Source organism: Lissotriton helveticus, chromosome 3_2 (assembly GCF_964261635.1).
Source record: "Lissotriton helveticus chromosome 3_2, aLisHel1.1, whole genome shotgun sequence".
NCBI classification, from domain to species: Eukaryota; Metazoa; Chordata; class Amphibia; order Caudata; family Salamandridae; genus Lissotriton; species Lissotriton helveticus.
This window is the reverse complement of record NC_136062.1, coordinates 285798521-285825196: the sequence shown is the minus strand read 5'-3', so window position 1 is coordinate 285825196 and position 26676 is coordinate 285798521. Positions and strand designations below refer to the sequence as shown.

Sequence of the window (26676 nt, the reverse complement as noted above, 5' to 3'; positions counted from 1 at the left end):
GTCCGGAAAGGTGGCATAGTGCTCCCTAGCCGCTCTTCTCAGTCGATGGACCGCGAAGCGGAACATGAGTGTCTGATTCACGACGTGTCCAAGGTCTCCTTAATCTAGGAAGGTGCCGCCCGGGTAAATATCCTTGAGGTGAGTGATTCCCGCCTCTCTAAGCACTCTCATTGACGGGCCCTCAGTGGTGACCGACAATCGCCCAAGCCATTCCAATCTCAAGTCTGGCGCATAAAGTGGTAACTTCCGCGCCAATCGCCCTATGCGTTGCCATACTGAAATTGTTGCATCAAGTGAGTTAATCTCCATTTTAGGGGTGCCTCGCGAACTGTATGTGACTACGCTGTGCAGCGGGACCGGAGCCGCATCACCCTCCTCCACCGCGACGTGTGGCGTGAAAGCATGCGGCCTATACCAGTAGTATAGGTACTGAGCCTGCGCGCTCAGATAATATACATAAAAATCCGGGACCACAAAACCGCCGTTTTCATATCCCTGAGTGAGTGTGGACCACTTAACTCTCACGCTCTTGCCCCCCAGACTAGACGGAGCAGATGTCCAAGAAGCATCTTAAAGAACGACAGATTTAATACTATAGGCACGTTCACAAACAAATACAAAAATCGGGGCAAAACCACCATTTTGATGAGGGCTATACGATCTGCTAGCGACAGCGGCAACAATAACCAAATCTCAATCATGCTCTCAAGGTTTGCGCAGGCCTGGCCGTAGTTGTCCCGCACGACATCCGTCGGATCGCGGTGTACCCACACTCCTAGGTACTTGACTGGATCGTCTGACCACACTAGTTGGTACTCAAGAGCAGGGCAACTCGTCCCCGCCGTGAGCGGGATTATGAACGACTTATCCCAATTTATCTGGAGTCCAGAGAGAAATCCAAACCTCACAAGCTCTCGCAACAGTTGCATCAGAAATCGAGACGGCTCACGCACAAACAGCACCATATCGTCTGCATACAGGGAGATCGAGACCGGACGATGATTGAAATTCAGCGCCGTCTCCCTATGTCTCTGTCGGATCACGCACGCAAGCGGTTCCAGGACAATCGCAAACAGCATACGCGAGAGCGGGCAGCCCTGCCGGGTACCCCGCCCTATATTCAGCGGCTCAGACGTCAAGCCACCAACTCTCACCCTGGCCAATGGCGCTGTGTACAGCACTGTTATCCATTGGAGGAACAAATGGGGGAATCCCATCCGATTCAGAACATAGTACATGTATTGCCACCCCACCGAATCGAACGCCTTAGCAGTGTCGAGTAACACAGCCGCGGCCTCCAGCGAGGGCTCTAGCACATGGTACATGGAAAAGAGTGTACGCAAATTGTGCGATGTGGACCACTCAGGTATAAAGCCCGATTGATCCGGTAGAACTAAACCATGCATTAGGGGCTGTAATTTGGTAGCTATAATTTTCGCCAGGATCTTTGCATCAATGTTGATTAGGGACAACGGACGATAGGATTCACACCGCTCCGGAGGTTTGTCCTTTTTGAGCAATGTGACGATGAGCGCCACTCGAAGGGACGGAGGGAGCCTCCCTACCTCATGCGCCTCTGCGTAAACTTCCAGGAGGTGCGGCGCAAGTAGATCAGCGTACTTCTTATAAAACTCGACCGGGAGCCCGTCCGGGCCCAGCGCCTTCCCATTAGCTAGCGCCGCTATCGCCAGTTTTAAATCCTGCTCGTCGATAGGGAGACATAAGTACTGGCGTTGCGCGTCCGACAGCCAGGCACACGCTATGCCATCGAGATACTCATCTAAATCCTCAGTAGACGGCATGGTGCGCTCGCCATAAAGATCCGAATAATAGCTACGGAATTGTTCTGTTATGGCCTCCGGAGTGTAATGCGCCCCGCCTATGTCATCCACTATCCGATCAACCCGGTGCTGCTCCAACCGCGCTCTGATCTTGAACGCAAGCGTTCTGCCCGGCCGACCCGCCTCGCCATAATGTCTAGCGACATGCCTGCGCGATATATACTTGATCTCTGCCTCCGCCTGCTCATTATATTCCGCGATCAATTCCGTGATTTTGGCCAGTGTGGCTAGGTTTGACCGTTGAGCGTAATCTCGCTCCAGGGCGCCTAGGTCCAACTCCAGGCTCTGTAGGCGCCACCGTATATCACAAAGGATACCCGCCGTCGTGCCTATACAGGTCCCCCTGATGGTGACCTTAAAGGCCTCCCATAACGTCGCTGCATGTTCCACCGTGCCTTTCTTAAGCGCAAAATATTGTACAATGGCGTCATGCACTGTTTTATTTATCATAGAGTGGGTCTAGAAGTGCCTCAGCTCGCAGCCTCCAAGTAAAAGGGCGCCGCACTTCAGCCGGGTTCCTCAAGATCAGCCGCACCGGATTATGATCCGACAGCGTGCGGGCCAGTGGCGCCACACCGCTCACCCGCTCTAGTAGCTCCTCCCCAACTAACCAATAGTCCAGTCTCGACCAGCTGCCGTGCATGGGCGTTGCATGTGTGCCCTCTTGTCTGTCTGGATTCCTCACTCTCCACACATCCTGCAACCCAAACTCCATCATGACGAGGCAACCCTGGGGGTGCGATGCGTTTCCGGATTAGATTTGTCCAGATGCGCATTTAGGTATGTGTTTAAGTCGCCACCCCAGACTATAGGTGCCTTGGGCCATTTGCGCAGCTGTGCACATATCCGGGTCACACACGTCGGGTCATCCACTATAGGGCCATACATGTTCACAAACACCAGAAGCGTGCCACAGAGCTTCCCACATACCATCGCACATCTGCCCTCATCATCCGCATACGTGTGCAGCATCTGAAAATCAGTCCCCCTTCTGACCAGAAACAGCACCCCTCGCGCGTACGAGGAATAAGACGCAGCAAATTGGAAGCCCGCCCATCTGCCCAGTGCCCCACAGATCGTGCTCGAGGCCAAATGCGTCTCCTGCAAGAGAGCCACCTGTATGTTATGCCTGGTCAAATAGGCCGCCACCTGGCGTCCCTTCTTAGGGGAGTTGAGATCTCGCACATTCCAAGTTACTAGGGCGCAGTTAGTAGACATCTTGTATGAAAAATGAAAGTATTGCCTGATGGCAACATAGAGACAAACTGAGCGTACCCCATTGAGACCTGAGCAGTTGAAGTGGCATGCGCCACAAACACCATCCTAAGCACTGTGGATCGAATCTTTTTTGTTAAGTGTGAGTTATATTTCAAACATATTTATTGTTTTAAGATGTTTTATATAGACCATCAAAGTAAAAATGCCCAAAAGTGTATTTTTAATGCAACTCTTAGTGTTGTGCACAATGCCTGTATTACCCTTAATGCATTGTTTTGAACACCGTGAACACCAAAAATTATTAAGCTAACAACTTTATTGTATTTTTATGAAATGCTACTTTGATCACTTCCTAAATAAAGAACATGTTATTACCACATCATGTCAACTTTTTTATTCATACACAGTTTTATACTTATTTTTAATGTAGATATATTTATATAAATACTTTGTGATTAACTTATCTGGAGCATCAGATGCCGCCTGGGCTGATGTGTCAATATTAGAAACTCTGGAGATGGCTTCAGGCTGGAAGGTGCTCTCAATTCATTCTTCTGTAGGGGTGCGTGGAAGTTCTATTTTCCCCTACCTGTAGCTGCAGGCTACTGTCTTTGTGCTGCTATCTTCTCCTCCTTGGTGGGATAACTCGGATTGTGCCAGTGCTTCCCCATTTCTTCCACCGACCTCTTTGTCGTAAATCATTTGCTGTATCCTGTTTTTTTTTTGTTGCCTCCGGAACAGTGTGTATGGTTTTCCAAAAAACTTATCATGTTCAGAGACACACTCTCCCACAAGTACTTTTAGCGAGACACACTCTCCTGCAAGTACTTTCAGTTGTTGGTCACTAAATTGGTGTTCCTCTTCCTGCCCTCTTGTGTCTCCTGGCTGGACATGGTGCTTATAAATATTCCTGTGCTAGGTGAGAAGTTCTATTTCTGCTGTGCAGTTGAAAGTAAATGCACTTCCTGAAATGGTAGAGGTAGAGGCCATCACTCGCGAATTTCGATTTGGTATTCATCATTACCAATCATTACCAATTGCTTATGAATTGACATTTGCCTGCAGGAGAGATACGTAAATCCTACATAGCAAATCCCTCTTTGGGATTTATATTGTCTCAATTTAAGAATATCTGAATATCCTTTTTGCACATCAAGCCCACCGTAGTTTGATATGGCCCAGTAGATAGTTTGCTACTTTCCAGGCTTGTCAGTTGAAATCCTCAATTCATTGGGGTAATACAATTCCAGCAAATGATGCGAAATAAATTATTCATTAGTATGACAAAAGTTCTGCAAAATGTGAATTTTGAAACCACTGCTGAAGGAATGGTAAGATTTTGATGCAGAACCTAAAAATACATTGATTTTTGATAGGCGCAGTTTGCAGTGTCACCATAAATCCCCCCGAAGTCCTTGCTCATGAATGTCAAATACTCATAGCAATGAGCAGTGTCCCCTATACCACCGCCTGGGGTAACCATTGTGCATGGCTGTGTTCAGTGGGCAATGTGCCTGCACCAGTGGCTGAGGTCAGTGCCATTTATGGCAGGGCCTCTCAGGCACAAGGCATTGTCCATGCCTGTTGCTTTTGCCCCAGATTGTTTACTGATACTGTGACCACACTAAAGAATTTCCTGCCACTAGTCTAGCTGTAGAAGAAGCACAGTGATTCTTGGAAAATGCCGTGACAAGGGTATGCAACTATAGAATCTTTGAAATTGCAAACAATTGGACAGACCAGTGTCCAAACCAGTAGATCACCCAAAACCCTGTATTGATTTGTACCTGCTACCCCATTAATCTACATGACTCTCCCATACTTCTGCATTACCCCACCTCCTGAGTATTCTCATTCTGAAGACAGGCTTATTAGATACAAAGGATACAAGTTATATGACTGGATGGCAAGTACACACTAAAAGAGTGTTTTGAGGATAGGAAAAAAAGATTGCGAAAGTAAGAGAAGAATTGAAGCAGGAAACCAGATTTAATAATAGCTGTTGACTTTTCAGGTCCGGCCTTATGAGCTAATTCAGGTGTTACGTTTCCTTTCAAGTAATGTATATGGGCAAGTTTGAGAAGTTTATACTGTCTGCGACTCAATTAATTTAACAACTAATACTGTTAATCTCGGCATCATGGCTTTACATACAGACTTGTTTTTTTATTGTTTTTTTTCAAACCAGCGACAAAGAAGACACAAACATATGTCTAATTATAGTACAAGTAACTAGGGAATTTCTTACCCATATAGTGACTCGAAGCTGCAAAGCAACCTAATGTGTGAGAACTTTGGGGTCGCTTACAGTGTACTTTTCATGTACAATTTGAGGTATTTTCTTTTCTCATGTCAGATGGTAGGCAAGCCATTTGACTGCACCAACGTTAGCATTGGGAATGACGACGAGGCGACATTTTGCAAAATGAAAACATGACCTTGTCTCGCCGTAAAAATGACTTTGCCTTCCATCATTACAGTCTGCTGGAATAATGCATACATCACAAACCCAAGCATGAGGCAGTTCCGACCTAGTTCCTATGCAGTAACAAAATTGCTGGGATCTTTACATCAGTTTCCTGTGCTGGCATGCTCCCTGTTCCTGCTCTGGTGATCGAAGGTGGATTCCCACTTCTGCTCCTATTCTGGCTGGGTCCTCTTTTCAACTGTGGTGATGGCTTTGTGGGCGGGGAAAGCCATAAATTGTAAGCAGCAAAATTAATAAGAAATAAATAAGGAATCAGACAGCATCCCTAGTAGCACAGAAAATTATTTATTAAAGCTCTGGCTCACCCCCAAAATCTAGGGTTTAAATACAAATTTCTTGCATAGGAAAGTATTAATGTCTGTAAACTCATCATGGTGTGAGCAAAAGAATTAAAATTTTAGCAAATCAGAACAGTTCTATTAAACGTTGTAGTGCCTCACCATCTAAGCACCATCCCACTACATGAATATTGATTCTGCCCACTCTATGGTTATGTTGTAAGCAGTGCCAGGATAAACTAGTTTTAAGTTGCGGCAGCTACATAGACGCCGCCTTCACACGCTTACGTAAGTTTGTTCTTTTTCTGCGCCAGGAAGCGCAGATCCGGAGGGAGCGGTCTATCGACTCCTGGTGCACGACGGATGCCCGGCTTCAAGGCATGCGGTTCCCGTAACCGACTGATGTCGGTGACTGATCCGCACTGCGTGTGCCTCTACTGCCTGGAGCGCAACCATGACCCCAAGTCGTGCTCCGACTACCGAACCATGACCCCGAAGTCTTTGCTAGAGCGGTCCCGAAAGCTACTAGAGGCCCGGCCATCTGCTCTGCGTCGCTCGAGGTCCCGGTCGGGTGGGAGGTCGAGGGACCAATCGCGGAGTCATCATCACTCCTTTTCCAAGTCTTCGCACTCTGGGTCTGGTAAGTCGTAGCATAAGAAGTCGAAGAAGCATTGCGGCGCTTCGACTTCCCCTCGTCCGTCGGACGACGCGACGAAGGGTGCAGGTGGTGCCCTTCCTGCAGCTCTTCATTCTGGATCTCCAGCCTGTGTCGACCCTGGCTTCCGGCCCCATGTGGACATGGAGCCGGATTCGGCGCCGATGGGTACTTTTGTGCCTGTGTGCCACCCTGGCCATTTTCAGCCAGATTGGCAGCCAGAGGAGGGTGAGGAAGACTGGGAGGGGTCTGGAGACCCTTTAACTGACAGACTGGAGACTGGAGAGAGGAACTGGGGGATGCCAGTGGTCTGAATACCTCCCAGACCTAAGCATGTTGTCTCCTCCTACTGTGGCTACGGAGGAGGGAGCGTCATACGCAGTGGTGTTGCGTAAGGCGGACAAGGCTCTCCACCTCGAGCTACCTATGGTGGCGGTCAGGACTAACCTCCTGACACAGGTGCTTCAGCCGGCAGCGAGCTCTCTGGAGCCCCTGCTGCTGTGCAATGAAGCCCTAACAGACATCCTTTTGGGCACCTGGTTCAGGCCCAACACAGGGGCTCCTGTGGATAGGATGATTGCCCAACGCCACCGACCGACTCCAGGCCCCCCAGCTTTCCTCTCCCAACACCCCAACCCTGAGAGCTTGGTGGTCCAAGCCTCCACGTCCAACGGCAAATTCCCTAACACTCCACCTATTAGGGAATCCAGAAAGCTGGACCAACGTGGGAAGCAATTGTTTTCTTCCTCCAGCTTGGGACTGCGGTTGGTAAACACTGCATGTCTGTTGGGCCGTTATTCCCACTCTGTGTGGGATATGGTAGCGCAGGTGCTGCCCCAGTGTCCAGAGGAGGCCCGGACAGGGCTCTCCTGTGCAGTTCTCGAGGGGAGAGACGCAGCGAAGTTTACCATCTGCTGTGGACTGGACACCGCCGGCTCGCTGGGTAGGAAGATTTCGACGACAGTAGCCCTTCAATGCTACGCCTGGCTGAGGTCGACTGGCTTTTTTGGGGATGTCCAGAACATCCTGATGGACATGCCCTTTGATCGACAAAGCAGACAGTGCGCTAGAGGGCTTCAAGGACTCTTGGGCTATGGCCAAGTCCTTCGGTCTCTCAAGCAAACGCCCTGCGCTGTCAGCTTTTTGCCCCTTTTGTGGCTACCGAAGGGGTGCCCCACCACGTTCTTTCCAGGGCCACAGGCGGGCGCAAACTGTTCAGCCCCAGCACGGCCGGGGACGTGGGAACCACCGTCGTGGTACTGGAGGCCAGCGGGTGGGCCAGTCCTCCGTCACCCCCTCTGCAGTAGCATCCAAACCCTCCTAGTCCGACCTTTCAGGCCCATCACTCGTCAGTGGGTGGCAGGATTCACCATCATCTCTCCCACTGGCATACCATCATGTCGCACATGTAAGTTTTGCAGATAGTCCGAAGGGGCTACTCCCTCCCCTTCGAGACTACCCTCCCCCAGCCATGCCACCTCAGTACCATCGAATGTCGGGGAATCATCTGGCCCCTCTCTAACAGGAAGTTACAGCTCTCTTGGCCGAGGGCGCCATCTAACGAGTTCCTGCCCCAGAAGTAGGTTGTGGTTGCTATTCCCACTACTTTCTGGTGCCCAAGAAGGAGATGTAAATACTGTGCATGAAAAAACAAGGCTGTAACTAATAAAGATTGCAGATGACACATGGCATTGGCCTTTCTCTAAAGTTCCTCTAAAGTAAGTATCAAAAAAATGATCAATCAATGAAGGCAATCTCGTCCAGTTCTAGGATTCCTGGACCTCGCTAACACCTGTAAATCTCCAAGAAGGACAAGGGCCTGCGTCCTATCTTGGATCTCAGGAACGTCAATTGCTTTCTCCGGAAAGAGACGTTCAAAATGTTGACCCTGGTCCAGGTCCCGTCTGCCCTTGACCCTGGAGACTGGATGGTTGCGTTGGACTTGCAGGGCGCTTATTTTCACATCCCCTTTGTGCCGGCCCACCGGTGTTACCTACGGTTCACGGTAGGCCACAAGCATTTTCAGTTTACCATGCTCCTTTTTGGCCTTACCAGCGCCCCTCGGGTGTTCACAAAAGTGATGGCTGTGGTCGTAGCTCATCTGCGCAGATCAGGGGTTCCAGTCTTCCCCTATCTCAACAACTGGCAGTCGTCTCCCACCTCCAGACTACGGCCAACCTCATTAGTATGCGGTTCTCCATCAATGTGCCGAAGTCACACCTCACTCCCTCTCAGAAGCTCTTCTTCATCAGAGCGGTTCTGGACACGACGCAGTTTCGGGTCTTTCCTCCCGAACAGCAAGTACGAGATATTTAAGCTATGATTCCGATCTTTCGGCCTTTATCCTGGTTTTCAGTCATGATGCCCCCCCACCCCACCGCTACCGGGCCTGATGCCCTACCACATCCTGCTGGTGGATCATGCCAGATGGCATATGCGGGCTCTGCAGTGGGACCTGAAGTTCCAGTGGGCAGTCCAGATCTTGGAGGGCACTGCACGCCAACTGCAGTGGTGGCTCACAAACCAGGATTGGGTCGACGGCAGATCCCTCTCTCTTCCCCAGCCAGAGTTCACAGTGGTGACCGAAGCATCACTGCTGGGATAGTGCGGCCACATGGGGAGGCGGAGATCAGAGGATACTTGTCTCCAGCGGAGTCCGGGTTCCACATCAACCTTCCGGAGCTTCGGGAGATTTGTCTTGCACTAAAAGCATTCCTTCCCTCTGTCCGGGGAAGAGAAGTGCAGGTGTTCACAGTCAACACCACCGCCATGTGGTACTGCAACAACCAGGGCATGGTGGAGTCGTGGGCCCTATGTCAAGAGGCTCTCCGTCTCTGGACATGGCTGGAACATCAGGGCATATCCTTGGTGGTTCAACACATGGCAGATTCTCTGAACGCCTGGGCGGACGAACTCAGCCGCAGGTGCATGATGGATCACAAATTGCATCTTCACTCGAAGGTGGTGCAAGGACTCTTTCAACAGTGGGGAAAGCCTTGATTGGATCTATTCGCCACCGAAGCGAACGCGCAATGTCAGCAATTCTGCGTATTGGAATTTCCAAGATGGCACTGGCTAGGCAACGCTTTTCGGCACGAGTGGAGTTGCGGTCTTCTATACGCCTTCCCACCTATACCACTTCTGCCCAGAGTGCTGAAGAAGATCAAGCGCGACCGGGCCCATATCATTCTTGTGGCTCCAGATTGGGCACAAAGAGTCTGGTATCCAGAGCTGCTCAACATGGCCGTCGATCCTCCGATCCGACTGTCTCTCGGGAGGATCTTCTGTTGCAGCAGCAGGGGACGGCCCTCCACCCGAACCTGTCCAACCTCCACCTCCGTGCGTGGAGATTGAGCGGCGGTAGTTGACGTCATTTTACCTGCCTCCCGAAGTCTGTGATGTTATCTTGGCAGCCAGGCATCCCTCCACTAAGACGGTATACACCTGCAGATGGAACAAATGTGTGGCATGGTGCACAGCAAAGGCTGTGGAACCCCTTTCTGCCCCTCTTTCTGAGGTTCTCTTGTTCCACCTTTCTTTGGCCCAGCAGGGCTCCCCTCTGGGCACGCGTAGTGTGAGTGAGCTACAAGCTCTTTCTTCCAAGCCTCCCTTTCTGGCTGTCCATCCGGACAAGGTCTTTCTTAGAACTAGACCTTCCTTTCTTCCCTAGGTGGTTACTTCTTTCCGATAACAAGACAAAATATAGAATTCAAAATATAGAATTACCAAAATATCGAAGTCAAAATATAGAATGGACAAAATATCGAATGGACAGAATATAGTGGGGAAAAATATCGAATTGAAGGTAAGTAATTTAATATCGAATAGTAATTTTTACCCCTACGCTATCCAATGCTTTCCCTACTGTTGCACTCTCTGGAGTGGGAATAGTAATTTTTACCCCTACGCTATCCAACGCTTTCCCTACTGTTGCACTCACTGGAATGGTTATAGTAAATGTTATATTTATTATTTCATTAATTTTAAATTACTTTTAAGACATTTAAAAAAATTCGATATTTTTTTTTTTCACAACTAGTTTATTGGTGAAGATGAGCATATGAAATATAGTGGCAGCCCACAGTCAGGACTACACCACCAAACATTACGATACAATCACAGCACTTAACCAAGTGTCCAAGCAAGAAGATGATGCAATTAAGGATACCAGAAAACAGTTATCCCACCTTCACCTTATACTGCTACCTACCCACCCAACTCCCCGATCCCACCCGGAACCCACCCGAACCCCATGCATGTGTGTACTAACCGTAACGATGTAAGATTATGACGTGGGTAATGTGCGTGGACATGGGCCCTGCCAGCCAGTACGGGGCTAGAGGTCCTCCTCTGGCTCCACCGGAGGGTCTAGTGTCAGATCTCTATAGTCTGCCCACCTCTTCCAAATCTTAAAGTGTTTGCGGGGGCATCCTCGCGCCTCAAATATAGGTCTCTCCAGGCCCATACAGAAGTCCATACCAGCCTTCCATGCAGTCAGGGGGGGGGGGCGCACATTCTTCCACGCTCGGGCCAGGTCCCTTTTAGCCACCACCAGCCCCAGTAGGAGCAGGTGCCGCTTATAAATATTGCCACCAACCCCTTCCAGGACGTGCAACAGTCCCAGACGGTGAGTACGGGGGAGGGTCCAGCCCAACACCTCAGACAGACAGCCCCAAACACCCCTCCAGAAGCCAACCAGCCTAGAGCACGACCACAGTGTATGAAGTAGCGTACCCACCTCAGCCCCACACCGCAGACATTCCGGGGACCCAATCAGGCCCGCCTTCCACAGACGCTCTCGGGTATAGTATGCCCTATGGAGAATCTTGAATTGGATGAGTCGGAATCGCATTGCGATAGCCGCCCCCCTCGGGGATTCCAAGGCCTCTCGCCAGTCGTCTTCGTCCAAGGGGCCGAGGTCAACTTCCCAAGTCGCCTTCAGTGAGAGAAGAGTAGGGGAGCAGTGGGTGACCATGGTTTGATAAATGCGCGATACTTTTTTGTCCCCAAGATCACCCATGAAGACCTTCGCCTCGATCGGGCTAAAGTCAGGGAGTGAGTCAAGGTTGGCAATGCTGGGCGTCAGTGCATGTCGGAACTGAAGGTACCGGAAAAATTGAGATTGGGGCATATCAAATTCGGCACTGAGGGCCTGAAAGGATTTGAGCGACGTACCAGACATCACTTGACCTAACTGCGAGATACCTATCGCATCCCAGCCATCGAAGCCTGGCAATTTAGAGAGTTCAGGTAGCATGCCGTTCCGCCATAAAGGTGTTTCAGCGGTCAGTCGGCCCCACCAGCCCACGCGACGCAAGGCCTGTCGCCATATAGCAAACACGAGTCTGGTAACCCTTGGCAGCGAGGCACGCAGTCGGGGTGAGTATAGGATGGTATGGAGCGAGTTATCGCCCATCAAAGCACGCTCTAGGGCATAGGCCGGGTCCCCACCGTCACAGTACCACCATTCGTTCAGAACAAGGAGGTGAGCGGCCTGGTAGTACGACTGCAGATCCGAGGTGGCCAGGCCTCCACAGTAGGTGGACAGAAAGCATGTGCGCAATGCCACCCGGGCAGGGCCTCCCGCCCAGAGAAAGCGGCCCAGCACTGAGTTAACCTGTTTGAACCACCGAGGTGGAATAGGATACGGATGGTTTTGCAACTGGTAGAGTAGGCGCGGGAGCGCAACCATCTTGAAAATGGCAGATCGGCCAAAGATTGACAGGGGCATTCGAGACCAAGTTTTGACGTCCGACTGAACTCGTTCCCAGACGGGCTGCAGGTTACGGTCCCAGGCAGTGTCAACCGAGTCCGAGAGAAACACTCCGAGGTATTTCAGCCCAGTCGTGGCCATTCGCAATCCCGAGGCCCAAGGGTCTGTCACCGGGTCACCTGATAGCACCCACAGGGTGGACTTGTGGAGATTGAGATACAAGCCCGAGGCCTCTCCAAACTGGTGCATGATCTCCAAGACACGTGGGCCCGAGCGTTGCAAATCAGTGAGGAAAAAGAGGACATCATCCGCATATAGCGCGATCTTGTCCGACAGGGTAGTGTTCCATACAAAGCCCCGTATCTGCGCATCCTGGCGCACTCTCGCCGCCAAGGGCTCCATGGCCAGTGCAAAAAGATAGGGGGAGAGCGGGCAGCCCTGCCTGGTCCCACGGCCTATGCGGAATGTCTCTGACACTGCCCCGGCGACCCGCACCGAGGCTGTAACATCAGTGTAGAGGAGCTTTATATAGGAGAGGAAGACCGGGCCTAAGTTGAGCCAAGATAGCAAAGTAAATAGGTATGACCAGCCAACCGAGTCGAAGGCCTTGTTGATATCGGCCAGCAACAACGCCGCCTGGTCCCCCAGGGCTCCAACAGCGTCGATCGCCGCCTGCGCACGCCTGATATTGTGTCGCGTCGCCCTGCGGGGCATAAAGCCTGCCTGGTCAGAATGGACTAAGGCAGTAATGTGTGGAGCCAAACGGTTCGCTAGGGCCTTGGCCAGTATCTTAGCCTCAGTATTGATTAAGGAGATGGGCCTATAGGAGTCATGGCTATCTGGGGGCCTGCCAGGCTTCTGAAAGACTACTATTTCTGCATGGCGCCAGTCCGGTGGCAGTAGACCCCGGGTACGGGCCGCTTCCAGCGCTCGGCGGTAGTGCGATCCCAGTTGCACATGGAATCTTTTAAAAAACTCACATGGGTAGCCGTTTGGTCCAGGGGCCTTACCGGCGTTGAGTTGCCCCAACGCGTCTCCCAGTTCTTCCGCCGTGAGGGGTGCATCCAGGGCCTCCCTGGTCTCATCCGACACCGGCACCGGTGGGAACTCCTCGAAGAAGCGGGCTAAGTCGCCCTCAGGCAATTGGTCACGTGGGGCATACTGGTCTGTAAAGTACGTGGCGAAGCTTGCCGCCAATTCGTTTGGGTCGGTTAGAACGTCTCCGTTGTCGCTCGTGAGACCCGGTAGTGCGAGGGGCTGGAAATTGTGTTGGCACAATCTATGGAGCATGGAACACGACTTGTCCCCCCATTGATACACCCTACTTCTGGTGGCGAGCCACGCCTGTTTGGCTTCGTCTAGCAATAGGGACGCATATGATTGCTGTGCCTGCAGGAGCAGCCGCAGATCCACCCCATCACCACCGGTACTGTGTTCATGTTCGAGGGTCGCTACTCGGGCAGCGGCCTCCGCAGTTTGTTCCCGTCGCTGTCGACGGGCCGCCGAGCACCATGCAATATCGACTCCCCGTATAGTAGGTTTCATAGCTTCCCACACCACACCTACATCGGCACCCTCCACTAGGTTCTCCCGCCAATAATGGTCAATAGTCTCTCGTAAGTGCTTAGCGTATGCCGGTTTAAGGAGATGCCACGAGGACATCCTCCATCTAAACGGCTGCCGTTTCCGATGGAGATCTATTGTAATCGAAACCGGGGAGTGGTCGGACAGGCCCCTTGGCAAGATGTCAGCGCCCTTCACCCTACACAAATATTCTCCAGGCAAAAACATATAGTCCAACCGTGAGAACGAGCCATGCACCGCCGAGACATACGTATAGTCTTTGGTTACAGGGTGCATATGGCGCCAAGCATCCACCCAACCTAGCCCCTCACTCATGGCATGCAATCTGGTGGGCGGAAGGGAGGGGGGGGTGGTGCCAGTCACCTCCTGACGTCTCCGGCGATCCACACTCACGTCCATCACGTCATTCCAATCACCCCCAACCACTGCCAGTGATCCAGAGATATCCTCCCATACCGCAAACAGCCGCTCTGCCAGGGCCCACTGCAGGGGAGGGGGGGCGTATACACTTCCAAACACCACCGGCTCCGTGCCCACCATGCCCTTAACAAACAGGTAGCGGCCCTGAGGATCCACCCACTGCTTCTCGTGCACATACGCCACCCTGCGGTGTATCAGTATAGCCACCCCCCTGGATCCTCTGGAGAACCCCGCGTGGAAGACCTGCTGATATCCAAATCTCTGTAGGCCCAGTGCCTTAGTGCCCATCATGTGAGTCTCTTGAAGTAGTAATACATCTGCCGCTTCCCTTTTCCCCCATCGCAACACCGCCCCCCGTTTAATCTTGTCCAACAATCCTCTGACATTCCACGTAACCACCCGCATAAAGTCTACAGGGAGTCGGTCGATCGATTCAGCCATAGTCAATCGGAGTCCACCATAAAAGCCCCTCAGGCCCGCACCACCCGCCACACACCACACAAAGCATCATTTTGGTACACACATGCATTACGCTAACTACCCCAAGAAAAACTATCAACCCCTTCGTCCCATGATCTGCAACAGTTCCCTCCCCCAACTCAGCAGTCGCAACTCCGACCGCCTGCATCCCGCCTCCCCCCACCCTATACCTCAATGAACCATGAAGTACCTGTCGCGGCATGGGTAGTCTCGAGCCCAAAACCGAGGGCCCGGGCCCACCCATACCAATGGATCCCAACATCCCAAGCAGAAAAACCATAAACACTCCCCCCTCCCCTTGACATCCCACTCACAACTAGGGGAGTGGTAGCCCTTATATCGCAGTCCCCAAGTCCCAAACCCACCCAAGAACTCTCCCCCCAATCAGGAGAGCAAAACAGTACTATCTCAGAGCTGCACAGTGATCAGTAGTGCACAGGTCACAAGCGACTCAGCGCACCCAGCCCGGAGTCTCAGCATTTCCAGCAATAAATGGGAGCCGAGGCTCCGGAGACTTCAGTGATCTGTTCCCGACTGCTCCGAGTCCTCTGGTCTGCCAGCGTCCAGTGAGCCATCCACCGAGGCCGCACGCCTGCGTGATTTAGAGCGTTTGGACCGCCCATTCTGTGTCGTTCGGTCTCTGTGCGCCCGCGGTGAACCCTCAGGGGTGCCTGGATGAAGTCCTGGCTGAGGATTCGGTCTGACCCGCACTGTTTCATCCGTCCACTTGAAAAGGTCTTCCGGGGTATCAAAAAACAATGTCCGTGACTGGAATATCACCCGCAGGCGCGCCGGGTACAGCAGGGAGTATTGTAGCTTAAGACCTCTCAGCTTAGCCTTAGCCGCCACAAAAGACTGGCGCCGTTGCTGCACAAGTCTAGTGTAATCAGGGAAAATCATGATCTTTTGACTTTCAAACAGGAGGGTTTCCTTGGATCTGGCTTCCCTCAGTATAGCGTCCCTGTCGTGATAATTTAACAGCCTAGCGATCACTGCCCTAGGCCGCTCGCCCTCAGGCGGCCTTTGTGTCAGGGCGCGGTGTGCTCTTTCGATAACAAAACAGGCAGACAGCGACCCCGGGGGCATCCATGATTCCAGCCACTGTGTGAGAAACTGCTCCATATTGCCGTTGGCACAGTTCTCCGGAAAGCCGAGAAAACGGAGGTTGTTACGCCGTGCCCGCCCTTCAGCATCCTCCACCCGGAGCGCTGTGGTCCGCTGCGCGTCTTCCATCGCCGCCATTCTCTTCTTCAGGGCACCTACATCCTCTTCCACCACTGACACCCTGGACTCGGCCTCCGTGATTCGTGCCACAGCGTTCCTAAGATCCTGGCGCAACAGGGTTACGTCTGCGCCAACTGCCCCTATCTTTGCGTCCAGCATGTCTCGCGACTGAGTTATAGCCGCCATAAGGGCTGTATTGTCCGGTCCTCCTCCTGATGGACCACCCCCCGATGATCCAGGGCCCCCACCGGGGCCAGTAAATTTGTCGATGGTCACCTGCTTGGTGGATCCACCACCTCCCCTGGTCATGTTCGCCCGGGTGGGTGAGGGCCACTAGGGTCGCCGGTCCACAGTCAGGGAGACCCGAAAGAAGCCTCTCCGGCAAGGTCTAGTGGCAGTTGAGAATTAGGGGGGGGAGGCAGGCTTCAGCCACTTCCCCCAGGAACAGCCCCCCCAGCCGCCGCTGACCAGGGCCCCCCGTGGCCCACGTTGCCTGTCAGGAGGTGCGAGGACTCCCAGCGTCCTGCACTGCTATGCCAAGAATATCACGGAACAGTGGGCCCGGGGGGTGGGGGGGGGGGGGGGCCGGGGAGGGCCACTACTCACAGTTGCTGCTCGCCGGGCCGGTCGCCCTACGTCTGGCCGCCTCCCGCCAGGGTCTCCAGGGGATACCAGTCACTCCTCTAGGCCGCCGGCCCCGGCCCGACACGAGGCCGCGAAAATTGAGGTCCCGGCTGCGCCAGGTCACCAGGCCGCCACCGCTGCCACAGTCCGCTCGTGGCGCCTGTGCCACTCTCCGGCCCAGCCTGGCCCCAGGTGAAGGATCGCCTGTAGTATCGCGGCCTCAGGGACAGCCAACACCGCGGCCGCTCCCGGGCCAGGCAGCGCACCCTGTCGCGTCGCCAAAATCGAGGCCCCGGCTGCTCCGTGACCACCAGGCCGCACCTCGCCCCTCTCTGCTCGGTTCTGTCCGGGGGCACGAGATCACCCCTGAGCCCACCGGATGACACCCGGCGCCTGTAGGAACATCCGTCGCTATCCGGTAGTGGGTTTGTGGGTTTGGGGACAGGATAATTCGTCGGATAATCGGCGGGCCGGCGGGAGCTCTAGCAAGCTGCGACCGCCATCTCCGCTCGCGTAGCCACGCCCCCCAAAATTCGATATTTTGACTGTTTTTTAAACTAACTTTTGATTTGATATTTTTGTACTTACCTGTTTGTAGATAGGAATTCGATATTTTTGCATTCTATATTTTTTCTTCGATATTTTGGTAATTCTATATTTGTGTATTCAATATTATGTCAGTGATCCATACTTTATCTACATTTGCCAAACCATCACTTTGCCCACCTTCTTCCTGCCTCCACATCCTTCGAAGGAGGAAGAGAGGCTCCACCATGTGGATCCAAAACGTGTGCTTTCCTTCTACTTGGATCGCACCAAACAATTCCAGGTGGACGACCAGCTTTTTGTTGGTTAAGTGGGCGCTAAGAAAGGTTGGGCTGTGCACAAAAAGACCATCTCCAGGTGGGTTGTTCTGTGCATCAAAGCCTGCTATTCTTTGGCAAAGAAGGAGCCTCCAGTGGGGCTGCGCGCCCATTCCACCAGGGCGACAGCAGATACTACTGCTTTGGGACGAGGAGTCCCCTTGAACGACATCTGTCAGGCAGCTACATGGGCATCGCTGCACACGTTCTTCAAACACTATTGCCTGGACAGTCGAGTCAGGAGAGACGGCTTCTTTGGCCGTTCTGTTCTCCAGGACTTTCTGGTGTGAACTTGGTTCGCAGACCCACCTCCGGGGTTGGTATTGCTGGGGTATCTTTTCTAAGGTAAGGAATCTATAACTAACTGTTTCTTTCAGATGAACAAGTTACTTACCTTCGGTTACAATATATCTGTAGGAAACATAGGTTAGTTATAGATTCCTTCCCGCTCCACCCATTCTCCCCATTTTGCGAACTAATTTCTAGTGTTAAGGATTTCCTTTCAGCGCCCTAGTTTTGTGCACCAGTTGTCAGTGTCTTGCATGGCTCTGCGCTTCTGGCGTGGAAAGTCGTATACAGAACTGATGTCAGCGCGCGAAGGCGGTGTCTATGTAGCTGCCGCAACGTCATCCCGGCGACCGCAACGACAAACGCGGAGCTGACTAACGCCACTTTTCGACGCGCAGGGCTCCTGCAGACGAAAAACTTTCCGGATCCAATCTAACGGCTGGGGGTAATTCCAAGTAAGGAATCTATAACTAACCTATGTTTCTTAAACCTATATCGTTACTGAAGGTAAGTAACTTGTTCATCAGTAGTGCTTTATAGTAATACCATATACATACATAGTATCAGTATCTCATTTATTATATATGGGAAAATTACCTTCTGCAGTACTTTGTAAGGATATTACCAGTCACCGAGGAGTTCCGGGACCATATAGAGGATCATGACCAAAGTCTGAGTTTCTTTACAAGTCCATGGAACTCATAAGTTATTTGCAGTATCTTTTTTATGTACGGCAGGGAGTAACCTTTTCCTTATAATACATGGTCACACCATCACCCTTCCTACAACCCCTTTAAATCCTTGGTGTTATGTTGTTTCATATGAAAAAGTTAGTATGTTTGCAGGCATGAAGCATAACATTAGTATCTATAGTGTGAAATTAAACACACCAATAGCAGTAATGTGTTGCAAAAAGATATTAAAATCAATTTAATGTTAGCCTGTTTAAAAGAAAAAAGCTGGAACTCTAAATGAGTAGCAACGTGCAGAGTAATAACTCATTACAGTTAAGCAGCAACCCCATTTCTTTATTATAGGTGAACTAGAGCCGTCAAAAGATGCGTGCAGTAAGGAATTTAGAGACAGCCTTCTGTATAGATATTACAGGATCCTCTGAATTATAAAACGATTAAAAAAATTCAAAATATAGGGCCCCTTTCACAAAGCTTTTTCAATACGTTGTGAGACTTAATATAGATGGCCTAGTTTATGCAAATGTAAATCTAGTGCAATTCTTAATGCCAGACATTTCAAAGTCAATAATGTACGAAGCCTACTACTACTATATATACGTGGACTGTTTATGCAGTAATCGTGCAATTTATTCACCACTAGTTTGCAAATAAATACAAAGTGGTGGATATTTTTATAGGTGTTACCTTTGGAAAGAGAGACTGTGACAGTGATGATCAAGCACTTGTGATGCAATTTTCTTGTGCACGAAGCACTGCACTTTAAAAGATTTGAGAAGCACCTGCCACATTTAAGGAACTATCTAACACAAACATATACGTTCTTGCCATTGGTTGAGTGGAAAGTGCAATAGATTTAACCTATAAATCCAAAATCAGATGGGATGTACAAGTTGGTGCTTTGTACCTCCGATATGTTATCAATCAATCAATCCGTATTTACATAGGAGGGCTTATCACCCCAGGGTGTATCCAGGCGCTGAGGAATGGAGAGCCTTAGGCAAAGAGCCATGTCTTGAATCCCTTCCTGAAGTCAGAAAGTGAAGGGAAGGTTCGGAGGTGGAGTGGGCAGTTGTTCCAGGACTTGACGGAGAGGTAGTAGAAAGAACTACCTCGGCTGCGGCTCCTCCAGATGCGGGGCATGTGTGCAAGGGTGAGGGAAGCGGATCACAGTTGTCTGGTCCACTGGTGGAAGGTCAGGGAGTGGTTGATGTGGGAGGGGCCGGCATTGTGGAGGGCCTTGTAGATGTGGTAAGTAAAGTGATAAATAAGAAATCATGTTCACTATTACCCTTGCTTGTGCAGTTTATGCAGTGTGGCTAATGATGTAACTTTGGATTAACAGGAATAGGCAAAAGCCAGCTTTGTTGAATAGTACCATTCTACTGGTCCTCATTCTGTGCAGATTGAAAGGTTTGTAAATTAGCTGCGTCTTGTACGTTGCATAATAATTAAAGCCGGTTTCTAGGGACATTTGTAGAGGTTTCTTTTCTTAATCAGTGTCACTATGGATAAGTGCCCATCCCCAGTGAGTATTTGCGTTCCCACAACTATTGTCTGTCTTGTTTCCATTAGAAGTTGCAGACAGGTTGCATGATTCGTAGATAATCATGCATATATTTCTTTTCTACCCTATTTTACCCATAGAATGGACCTAATACCGCTCTTGCAAGTCTTGTGGCAAGCTGTTTCTTTCTTTTTCTATTTTCTAGCATGTCTGTTGTGCTTTTTGGACGCTTTAACATTTCTAGTAAGTCGGGTAAACGTTTCCAGTAGGTAATGGAAATGTATAATGAAGGCTGCTGGTGGCTTTTATGTGCCACCTAGTTGTGCAACAAGGTAGTGCTGCTGTGTTTTTGTTCCAGTTGCTGCTTAACTTCAGATTTCGCTTTTACTGTCCTGCAGATTCATGTCCCTGGAGAAGAAAACAGCATCTTAGGAAGGAGTGTGAACAAGCAGGTGTTTGAGGGGTTTACAACAGGGCTTCTCCGCCTGAGTTCATTAGTGTTCGGGGGTGTGCTCTCCAATCTCCCCGAAGAAAGAAACAAGTGTGCCACCCCCAAAATTCAAACACAGGAGACCAAAAATAAGCCCACAGAAGCGGAAGCCTTTAACAGCAGGGTTCAGGACCTTATCAGGTAAGCTGCTCTTCTAATTACAAGTTAGTTTATGAGAACTAGGGTCAGCTATGGTTTTGCCGTCACAGAGTTGATTTGAAACGACATTTATGATCCACTGCTGGCTGACAGAGTGGCACAGGTTGCTTCTTTATTATTGTTCAAACGTTATTTGTATTTTGAACTCCCCTAAAAGTTGTAGTTGGAGGTTTTTGGTAAACGATTTCGGCAGCAGTTGGTGTATTGTGTGCACTCAACTCAGCCTGCCCTCGAGCACGCACACAAAAAGGTGCTTTCCCCTCTTCAAGCTTCAGAAAGTAAATCAAACGATACTTTCAAATAGTCAGTTAGTTTGTTCTCATTCTGTGGCCTGGACTGATAGAGCTAACATACACATGCCAGAAGCCCAGTAGAATGGGGGCTGGAGGGCTACGCTGAGCTCCTGACGGTAAGGCACGTCTTGTGAGGGGTGCATATTTATTTATTTATTTATTTATTTGTTTGTGCGTTTTTATATAGCGCGGACTTTACCCGAAGGTGTCAGAGCGCTTCACAATATGAACAGAACTGATACATGAGAACATTACAAGTAAACAAAATACAAAAGCAAACGTTACATTAAATGAAGCAAAAATGACAATCGTGAGCCAACAAAATACAAGAGGTAGCAAACGGTGCATTACAAAAGTGACAATCGTGAACCAACAAAATAAAAGAGGTAGCAAACGGTGCATTACAGGAGGAAAAAGTGACGTGTGCAGGTTACAAAAGTGTACAAAGTAAACATAGAGGTATAATACTGCAATATCTGGAGGGCACTCAAGCACAAGAACAAACGTTACGTAGGCAATGGTGGCACTGGTGCAGGTATTGAAAATAAACAAATGTAAGAGGTAGAAAACAGTGTGTTACAAGATAAAGTGACGGGTGCATGTTACACAAGAGTACCAAACACAGGTAGAAAGATAATACTGCACTAAATGGCAGACTCTCAGACCACAAGAACACACTGGGAAGACACTTCCATAGTCATGTAAAGTAGATTTTTCTTTAATGGAAGGGCTTCCTTCAGATAATAGAGAGGGCATGGATTACATTTGGAAGTGTCTTTGAAGGAGGAGAACTTTGAGGTTAGTTTTGAAGGCCTGGGAGGAGGTGGTGGTCCGGAGCTGCGGCGGAAGGGAGTTCCAGATTCTCACCGCGTTGCCTGAAAAGGATTGTGCCATCGTTCTTTCCTTCTTGAAAGTGGGAGGTTCAAGCAGAAAATTTTCCGCATTACGTGATGGTCTAGAGCCTCCAGAGAGTTTCAGTTTATTCACCAGGTAGCGAGGAGAGGAGGAGTGCAAGGCATTGTGGGTGATACAAGCAGTCTTGTAGATAGCTCTAGCCTCGATTGGAAGCCAGAGGAGGGTGGATAACATATCTGTTTTACACAATCCATAGGTCATATGCGGTGCTTGTTGCGAGCAGTGCAGCACGTCAAGTATGGACAGACTCCTGCGCGGAAGTTGGCGTCATTTCACAAATTCGCACCCTGCTGCATCAGTCGGACGGCGATGGTGCGGAGTTTGACTTGTAAGAGAAGGGTTAGCCCCGAACTTTATATTAACTTCTGATAGGGATGTCAACGGGTTTCAAACATGGAGAGGGAGGCATCTGCTCAAGCAGCCCCTACCATTAAGAAGAGGAGTCCTGAGATAAAGTGTGATTGTGCTAAACGGTATCTTTTTGTGCTATGAGTCTGAAATGTGTGTGTGCGTGTGTCTGCCTGAGCGATTGATCTGAGGATGAGTGTATGAGAGGAGTCCTCTGCCTGTGTCTCTTTTTACCCGCGAAGGGGTATGCTGCCCATCCTTGCAGGCATTCTTGGTGATAGTCTGCCCATAATATTGTCATCTTTTACATATTGTACCCATTTTTGGCAGCTTTCTGGCTCATTATTAGCCCATCTTTAACATATTTTTAGGCATTCTTGGCAACATTCCGGCCATCCCTTCAATAATATTTCCTCATCCAATGACATTGTAGCAATTCACAGGAAGATACACACTATCCTTTACTTAATACGGACTCCTTTTTCTTGACCTATTGTGGGCATTCTTGAGTACGTTGGCTTATCCATCAATAATTTTGGCCTATGATAGACTTAATGTAGACTTTATTGGCACCATTCTAGCTGTCCCAGACATTACAGTGACCATCTATGGTGCATTGTGGTAATTTTCGGCAAAATTCTGAATTTCTGATAGAGACTTCTAACAGCAAATTCCTCACCTTCTAGTATTCTCCAAGTATCAGAGTGATCCATAAAACCTTGAGCAGTACGTCTTCGTGCTGCAAAGTGGCATCAATCAGCTCCGCGTTGGTGTCGTCCATGTCATAATTGACATCGCGGTGCTCTGAAAGTAGTTTTCTTTCTGTGCCAACAGTTCGGATCTGGATAGCTTCCCAGGTCATTTTTAGACCATTTCTTTAGACCTTTTTGTGGATGATTTTTGAGCTGTTGCTCCCAGTGTGCTAGGGACATTCCCTCTACATTCATTCCCTCGACTCTCGGTGCCGATAGGGATGCCCGGGTTCAAACCCTGCGACGATTGTAACCGCTTATGTCGGTTACCGACCGCCACTGTCGGTGCCTTTACTGTCTCGGGCCGACCACGATGACAAGTCGTGCCCCGACTGCCGGGCCTTCACCTCGAAGGCTAGGCGGGAGCTGTCCCGTAAGCAAATCGAGCTCCGGCAGTCAGCCCCGCGCCGCTCGAGGTCCCGGTCCAGGAGGAGGTCGAGGGACCGATCGCGGGGCCGCAGTCATCACAGCTCGGCGAGTCGACACCACTCGTCGGGCTCCAGGTCCTCAGGTAAATCGAGGCACAAGAAGGCGAAGAAGCGGCATCGCTCTTCCGACTCCCACTGACTCTCACGCGATGCGGCCGGGGGTTCAGGCGACACCGGCCACGCGGCTGCACGCGAAGCCGGAGGAGATCAGCGCCTTCCTCGCGGCCATGAGGTCATGCTTCCCTCCGTCGGAACCCGCTGATGCTCCTTTGGGCCCCGCGGGTCCGTCGGGGAGGCCAAGCGGTCCGGCGGCTCCGGCGCCGTCTGGTGCTTCGGCCCGACGCCGTCGACGACTCTGGTCCCAATGCCGCAGGGCCCCTCAGGATCCAGGCCTGGATCCGTGATGACGCCGGTCGACCTTACGACCCCTCAGCTGGCGCCATCACCAAGGGTGTCGCCCCCGGTCCCGACCCCGGTCAGGATCCGGCGTCGGACCGGCGCCGTCTTCGACGCCGATTGGTGAGCCTTTCACCGATGACCCGGCTCCATCATTTATGATGACGAGGGGGACTGTGAGGGGTCTGAGGACCCTCTTGCACTGCAGTGCCAGTTGAGCCAGGACTGGGCAGACGAGCTGGGGGAGGCCAGTGGTCTGGACACTTCGCCCGACTCTGGATTTGTCTCCCCTCCTACCCTGGCTACGGAGGAGGGGGCTGCTTACAGCGTGGTGTTGACTAGGGCAGCCAAGGCCTTGGCTCTTGAGCTCCCGGTCGCGGCCGTGAGGACTAACCTCCTCACTGAGTTGCTCAAACCGCAGGCAAGCTCCTCGGAGCCTCTCCTGCCGTTTAACGAAGCCTTCACTGACGTGCTGCTGGGCACCTGGTCCAAGCCCTCTACAGGCCTCCCTGTAGATGGGAACGTGGCCAGACGCCACCTCCCGGCTCCGGGCAACCCCAGCTTCCTGTCCGTTCACCCCACCCCTGAGAGCCTGGTGATCCAGGCCTCTACCTCCAGAACGCATTCCCGACCGCTCCTCCGGATCGGGAATCCAAAAGGTACGATCAGTTTGGGAAGAAACTGTTCTCCTCACTGAGTTTGGGGTTGCGGTCTGTCAACACCGCCTGCCTTTTGGGCCGTTGCGCCCACTCTCTGTGGGATACGGTTGCGGAAGTGCTGCCGCAGTGCCCGGTGGAGGTTCAGGCAAAGCTTACCCAAGCCCTAGCAGAGGGACGGGATGCAGCACGCTATTCGATTCGGTATGGACTGGATACCACGGACTCGCAGGGCGATTGCGACGACGGTGGCGGTTCGCCGCCACGCCTGGCTGAGGTCCGCCAACCTTTTGGGGGATGTCCAAGCTTCCCTAAGGACATTCCCTTTGATGGCTGTCCCCTCTTTGGCGACAAGGCGGACAGTGCGCTGGAGCGTTTCAAGGACTCCAGGGCTACGGCCAAGTCCTTGGGCCTTGGCCAATGCCAGCAAACTTCTGCCTTTCCTCTCTTTCGTGACCAAGGAAGGGGCGCCCCCACACGACCAGATAGCCACAGGCCGCAGAACCAACCTCTACGCGCTCGCAGACGTGGTAACCGCTGTGGCAGTGCCGGGGGACACCCGCCCCCGCAGCATCTGCCTCAAAATCCTCCTAGTATGAATTTGTATGCCATTCGACACCAGTGGGGGGGGCAGGGTTCGCCATCACCTCCTTCACTGGTGCTCTTTCACATCAGACAGGTGTGTGCTGCAAATCGTCAGAAGGGGCTACTCCCTCCCCTTCGAGGCTACCCCTCCAGCCATGCCACCTCGGTGTGAGAAGTTGGCCTGATATGCAGTGCTCACTATTCTAGTAATCACTATGTATCAGTCCAAACAACCCTTATTGATGATTGGTTGTAAGTCAACCTTATAGACCAGCCATCCTAGTAGCATGGATACGAGCAGTCTAAGGCTAAGACTCTAGAGGGCGTGTTCAGCCAGCTGTTTTACCATCACATTACCCCTTGAACACCAAGTGAAAGGACACCACACAAGTTGTTATGAAAATAAACTGTATATTTATTTATAACAAGACTACCCTGAACTCTTTATGAGTCAGGGAGCTAAGCACACAACAAAACTCTTAAGAAAAATACTTTAAGTCGCACAATTTACACAAATGCCCGAGGGGCACGAAAAACCATATACTACAAAAGTGGAATGCGAATTACTAGCAGGTAAGTAACGATTCTCAGAGGCTTTAGGAACGCTAGGCCTACAATACTGAACACTCAGGTTAGGAGCAGGAGGCCTAGGGACGCCACGTGCAGAGTGGGAACTCTCACGCGTAAGGCGGGAAAAAGTCTATGGAAGCTAGAATTCACAAAGTTACTGTTCTCGGGCGAACCCGACTAGCTGGGACGAAAACGGGAGTGGATCCGAACACTTGGAGTGTTGGACTATGCTGGGGCACCGGAGTGCTGGATTTACCTAGCCCAGGGGATGCGGCTGCATAGGGTTCAAGTTGCGTCGGAAACCCACGTTGACGGACCAGGAGCCTAAAGAAGAAGTTGCTGGCAGGCGGCCAGTGAAGAAAAGTTCGAAGAGATCCAAGCCTGGATCAGGGAAGAAGAAGACCTGAAAGCAGAGGGGACCAAGTTCTGAATCACTAGCCAGTGATTAAGTGGGAACCAGGATGGCACCGGACGAAGTCACCGCAGTCAGGTGAGTGGGCGCTGCTGGGCTCTGCAGTCTCTCGGACCAGGAGGCGTTGTCGGCGACCAGGATGGAGGTGCGAGCTGTCCCACGAAGGTTCTTGCTGTCGACGTCGCTGGACCCAGGATTGGGCAACAAGTCTTGGCAAATGCAAGGCCCACGCGGTGGACCTAAAATGGCGTCTTGAGTGGACCAGGAGGGTCCAGGGTGCTCCTCTGATGGAGGGAAGCAAGGGCCAGTCTGGAGCAACCAGACCAGCAGTGTTTGTCGTCGTGGAGCGTCGTGAAGGGGCCACTAGCCAACGGGCAAGCGACCTGGACAACGCGGTGAGCAGCAAAGAGCAGAAGGGCCCCACGCAGATCTCGTGGATGCAGGGGGGCTGAACTTCGGTGCTGGAGCTGCTCAGGGTCGGGGCTTCTCTTACCCCAGGGCACTCAGTTGAGGGTCACTCAGGCGTCGTGCTGGACAAGCGTCGTGCAGTTCTGAAGATGGCCGGTCCCTCGAGGTCTCGTCACACCCACGGATCACAGCTGGGCTGATGATGCAGGTTGAGGTCAGAGGTGCCAGGGAAGCCGGTTCTCGTCGTGCTGGAGCAGTCTTGATCCGAAGGAGAGACTGGCAACAAACCGCGAAGCTTGGTTGGTGCCTGCTGCTGCAGGGTGACTACTCCTTAGTCACAAGGGAGAATCTTGGGAAGAAGTCTTGAGTTCCTTTCGTGGAAAGTAGTT

General features: G+C 51.4%; 1 protein-coding gene across 2 annotated transcripts in view; it reads left to right on the top strand.

The window, feature by feature from the left end:
- SCAPER (S-phase cyclin A associated protein in the ER) overlaps positions 1-26676 on the top strand; it is a 3246499-nt gene that overhangs the window by 2540034 nt on the left and 679789 nt on the right. For both annotated transcript variants that reach the window (XM_078685236.1, XM_078685237.1), the window contains exon 26: positions 20274-20506. In XM_078685236.1, the coding sequence (XP_078541362.1) occupies positions 20274-20506 (233 nt within the window). The remainder of the gene's footprint in view (positions 1-20273; positions 20507-26676) is intronic.